Raw genomic sequence first — 4,754 nt, forward strand, 5'->3', positions numbered from 1 at the left:
TAATCGTATGGCCAAACGTGTTTTTGAATCGTTAACTGAGTTCCTCTGATCATTGAAGTAATTCGCTTTAAATGTCATTAATTGAAAAAAACCTGAATCGTGTCAGATATTGGAGTATAAATTTTAGCCTACGGATTAATAGTAGGGGGAATTAATGAGGCGACAGAGATTATTTAGAGGAGTTACATACTGATCCTAACGTCAGTTGTGCAACAAAGGTGCGGTGGAAACAAGTGTGATAAACTCGTACGTTAAATTTATATTTTAATATCATTGGTACACACGTACGTGCATACAACACATTACACAGAGGACTTGAATGAACATATAAATTCTAAATACATAGACAAAAGTAAGAACGAAGTGTTGTTCAACGTTTGGCGATAAACTCTTCGTTACAAAGTTATAAACAAATATTGTGCACGTAAAGTATCCAATGATTATCGTTAATCATTTTTCATCGTTAGACGATCTAAACTGTGTATCGTTTAATCTGTGTATCGTTTGGTAACAATTCCACGTTGTAAATAATAAGTGTGATAAAAAAATAATCATTTAACATTTGTAATCAAATACACGCGCGTGGTATCAACGTAATATCGATGGAGACAATTATTTACCATTTCTGGAGAAGTAAATATTTCTTGTAAAATGTTTACAAACTACAAGTTTTGTAGCTTCTATCACCTGTCCCGGGAACCCCGTTAACACCATGAAAATCACTTTATCGTAAAGAAATCCATTATAATGAACGTCTAGCGCAACACCTATGTCTATCTTCGAGAATCCTAATGAACGATAAATTATCATCGTAATCTTTTCTCTTCGTCAATATTGCGATTATTTAAGTTGTTACGGTGTCCGTTCTCAGCTACGTTGATTTCGTATCGTAACTAACACCGATTTCATTTTTCCTTGGCTACCGATCATTACGCGTGTAAAAGGAAACCCTTCGCTGTCACAGCTGTACGACGAACAACATAAAACTTAAACCGTTCGAACATGCGTAATTGTGTTTCGTATTTTCTTTCTTCAGATTTTCGAATCGACTATTCAATTTAAAACGTGAAACACAATGAACGTTGACAAGAAACGACTGCACGCGCGCTCGATCGAGGAATTCTTCGCCGGCACGGAGATATTGATAACCGGGGCATCCGGTTTCGTGGGTAAAGGTCTCGTGCTGAAACTGCTGCATAATTGTCCACGGATAAACACAATTTTCATACTACTCCGTTCGAAGAGGAGAGAAACGTACGAGGAACGATACAAGAAGTTTATAGCAAACCCTGTAAATCCTTATTGATCTCTTAAAAATCGAAACGAGTGATCCATTCGAACAGATCCACGCGAACGTCGTACACTTGTACCAGTTACTTGTACTACTCGACTACTAGCAGAGTGTTTGAACGATTTTCTCTTACGTTTACAATTGTTTACAGATTTTCGACAAATTCAGAACCGAAGCTCCACATATGTTGAAGAAAATCTATCCCGTAAAGGGTGATATCTCATTACCTGAAGTAGGTCTCTCGCCAGAGGATAAAAATATGTTGATAGAAAAGGTTAACATAGTCTTTCATGCCGCAGCCACCGTGAAATTCAACGAGCCGTTGAAAGTGGCCGTTGATTTGAATTTGAAAGCCATAGACTTTGTGATAAAGCTGTGCAAGGATATGAAAAATTTAATCAGTTATATCCATGTTAGCACAGCTTACAGTAACTCAAATCGATCCGAGGTCGACGAATTGATTTACAAGTAAGTGTAACTTTCTTTTCGTGCGATCTACCACTAGAACGATCATCGACACAATACTCACATTATCGGACAAACGTTGCCCAGTTACTTCTGTTTGTTTTGCGATTCACTTCTGTAAATTTTCCTTTTGGTCGTTTCCACGTTACATCGGGTAAAAGATCACGAGCAAGCACAACCACCGGAAAATTAATCTAGACGATATTCGCATTATTTACAAAAACGTGGTATCATTTCCACGTTTGTATTCGTGCTGCTCGTAAATTTTTGTTTTCATCGTTTTCGCGATACACTGGATCGAAGATCGCGTATTTCGTTTCGCTCGTATTTCGATTATATTCTAAGATATTCGAACCGTATTGCAGCACAAAGTTGAAGCCGTCCACCGTAATCGAAATGTGCAATGATCTAGACGACGAGACGCTGGCGAGACTTCAGCCATTGATTCTAAACGGGCATCCGAACACTTACACGTTCACGAAGAACTTAGCGGAGCAATTAATATCGACGGAGGGAAAAGATTTGCCGGTAACGATAGTACGACCGAGTATAATTGGAGCAGCAATGAAAGACCCCTATCCTGGTTGGGTGGACAATGTATCCGGTGCTACAGGTATAACATACAAAATTACTTCCTAAGTAATCTTACTATTACTTTCTGAGTAATTTCACTATTACTTCTTTAGTAACTATACTATTACTCCAGAGTAATTTTACTATTACTTCCCAAATAAGTTTACTATTACTTCCTTAGTAATTATACTATTACTTCCTAAGTCATTTTACTATTATTTCCTGAGTAATTTTACTATTATTTTCTGAGTAATTTCACTATTACTTCCTAAGTAATTTTCTATTACTTCCTAAGTAATTTCACTATTACTTTCTGAGTAATTTCACTATTACTTCCTTAGTAACTATACTATTACTTCCAAAGTAATTTTACTATTACTTTCCAAGTAATTTTACTATTACTACCTAAGTAAATTACTTCCTAAGATATATGGTAGAGGGAGTAACAGTTGTGTTGTAAGAGAGTATTATAAATGGTAAAATATAAAAATGTAAATTCTACTAAATGGATAACTCTACAACCTACATATACGCTAAAAATGTTTTTTTTTAACATAACATTTGATTATCATAGGTTCAATACTACTAATAGGTGTCAAAGGATTCATCAGATGCATAAGAGCCGATAACAACAAGCGTATAAATCTAGTACCCATTGACTATGTTGTCGATACGTTAATATGCGCATCATGGCATTCTACAATGAAACAGGATAATTCCATTAAAGTTTATAACTGTACCTCTAATCAAGGCGGTGTTCGGTACATTGAAAATATTATTCCACTCGATTAAGTTTTATTCTGCTATTTCTTGGGTGAACAATATTCTAATCTAACTGCTTTGTAAAACTATTTAATAATGGAACATAAGGCGCGTCTAAACATTAATTCTAACATGCATTCGAAGCGTATGACTGCTAATTGAATTTTGGACTGTTATCGTGAAGGAATGTTTTAACTAAAAGTTGACTGTAACTTAAAACCATATGATTTGTCGATACATATTTTTTAAAACTTTCTTCTTAATTCTCACACGCAGAGTATGCCTGTATAGTTTATAACACCCGTGTCGACTCGCCTTGTATACACAACCTACATTCAAAATAGTATATTTAATTTTCTAAACATTAATGTTATTTCTTCTTTTTAGCTTGAGCGAGTTCGTGAACTTTTTTCACAAAGATTGCGTAAAGTCAGCGTCCCCACATTTAATGTGGTATCCAAGACTTATAAACATTTCCAACAAATTTGTTTTCGCACTTTGTACATTAATTCTCAATTATTTCCCAGCGTTTATGATGGATATTTATTTAATCCTTACGAGGAGGAAAGCAATGTTGGTAGTCATTCAACGAGATGTTACAGTTATCGAACGTATCGTGCAGTTTTTACCATAATAAATTCCATTTCAGAGCTCTGAAAACAGTAATCTATGCGGACAGTTTAGTAAACAGTTTGCATTTCTTCCGTTTGCAAGAGTGGAATTTTCATAGACAAAATATGGAGGATTTAACGAAGGATTTGAAAGCCTTAACCGACTGTAATGATTACATCACTCACACGAATGATCTCGAGTTCAACAATTATATGTACAATTACTTAATCGGAATCAGAAAGTATATTTTTAAAGAAAATTTCGATCCTAAAAATCCAAATACAAATCGATTATTATTGTACGTATAGCAACGTTGTACTGGCGTAACAAACAAACACCATGTAGATTTTTATGCATCGGATTAATGAGAATTTTGGTATTTTCAGATTATACTGCATACACAGATTCGTTCAAATATCATTTATAATCCTATTCTCGGCCTTAATAATAAAATACATCAATTTTTGACCACGACAATCGATGGTTTCATTTCCTCGATTAAGTTACACAGAAGTGTATATTCACATAATTGATAACATAAATATTTCATTATTTCTTTCGTACCCTACGTTTCAAGGATTGTTGTACAACGATGGCGTTAAAAATAGTTACAAATAAGTAGTGACACACGTGTACAGATATATAATTGTATTCAATAAAGTACCATAAACACATTGAAAATATCTATGACGTTATTATAGCAATATAACATGTAATACATACATACATATATATATATATATATATATATATATATATATATATATATATATATATATACAACCATAATCTTTCCTGATTATTTAAGAGAAATTTATTATTCTTGCGTCTTTGATTGTACCAAGTTTTCTAGGTACAACTAATAAAGCATTAGAATGTAGCTGACAAAATATGAATTGTTCATAAAAAATGAAGGTAAATATTCTGTTTAGGCACGTTATAAGCATAATAAATTAATTTTTGACTCATAATTGTGTGTAGAAGTACAAATCCTAAAAATAATTTAATTTGTTCAAAATTTAAATAATCCGAAAAGCACAGGTGGCACCAT

At 33.7% G+C, this 4,754-nt stretch overlaps 1 protein-coding gene across 1 annotated transcript; it reads left to right on the plus strand.

Annotated features, from left to right (window-relative positions):
• The first annotated feature begins 211 nt into the window (after positions 1-211).
• LOC143144601 (putative fatty acyl-CoA reductase CG5065) lies at positions 212-4,236 on the plus strand. The gene is made up of 8 exons (XM_076307187.1): positions 212-246; positions 1,037-1,291; positions 1,443-1,759; positions 2,122-2,369; positions 2,904-3,090; positions 3,479-3,664; positions 3,741-4,001; positions 4,090-4,236. The coding sequence occupies exons 2-8, from the start codon at positions 1,076-1,078 to the stop codon at positions 4,169-4,171; spliced, it is 1,497 nt and encodes a 498-aa protein (XP_076163302.1). The 5' UTR covers positions 212-246; positions 1,037-1,075; the 3' UTR covers positions 4,172-4,236.
• The last annotated feature ends 518 nt before the right edge of the window (positions 4,237-4,754 follow it).

Source organism: Ptiloglossa arizonensis, chromosome 3 (assembly GCF_051014685.1).
Source record: "Ptiloglossa arizonensis isolate GNS036 chromosome 3, iyPtiAriz1_principal, whole genome shotgun sequence".
Classification (NCBI taxonomy): Eukaryota; Metazoa; Arthropoda; class Insecta; order Hymenoptera; family Colletidae; genus Ptiloglossa; species Ptiloglossa arizonensis.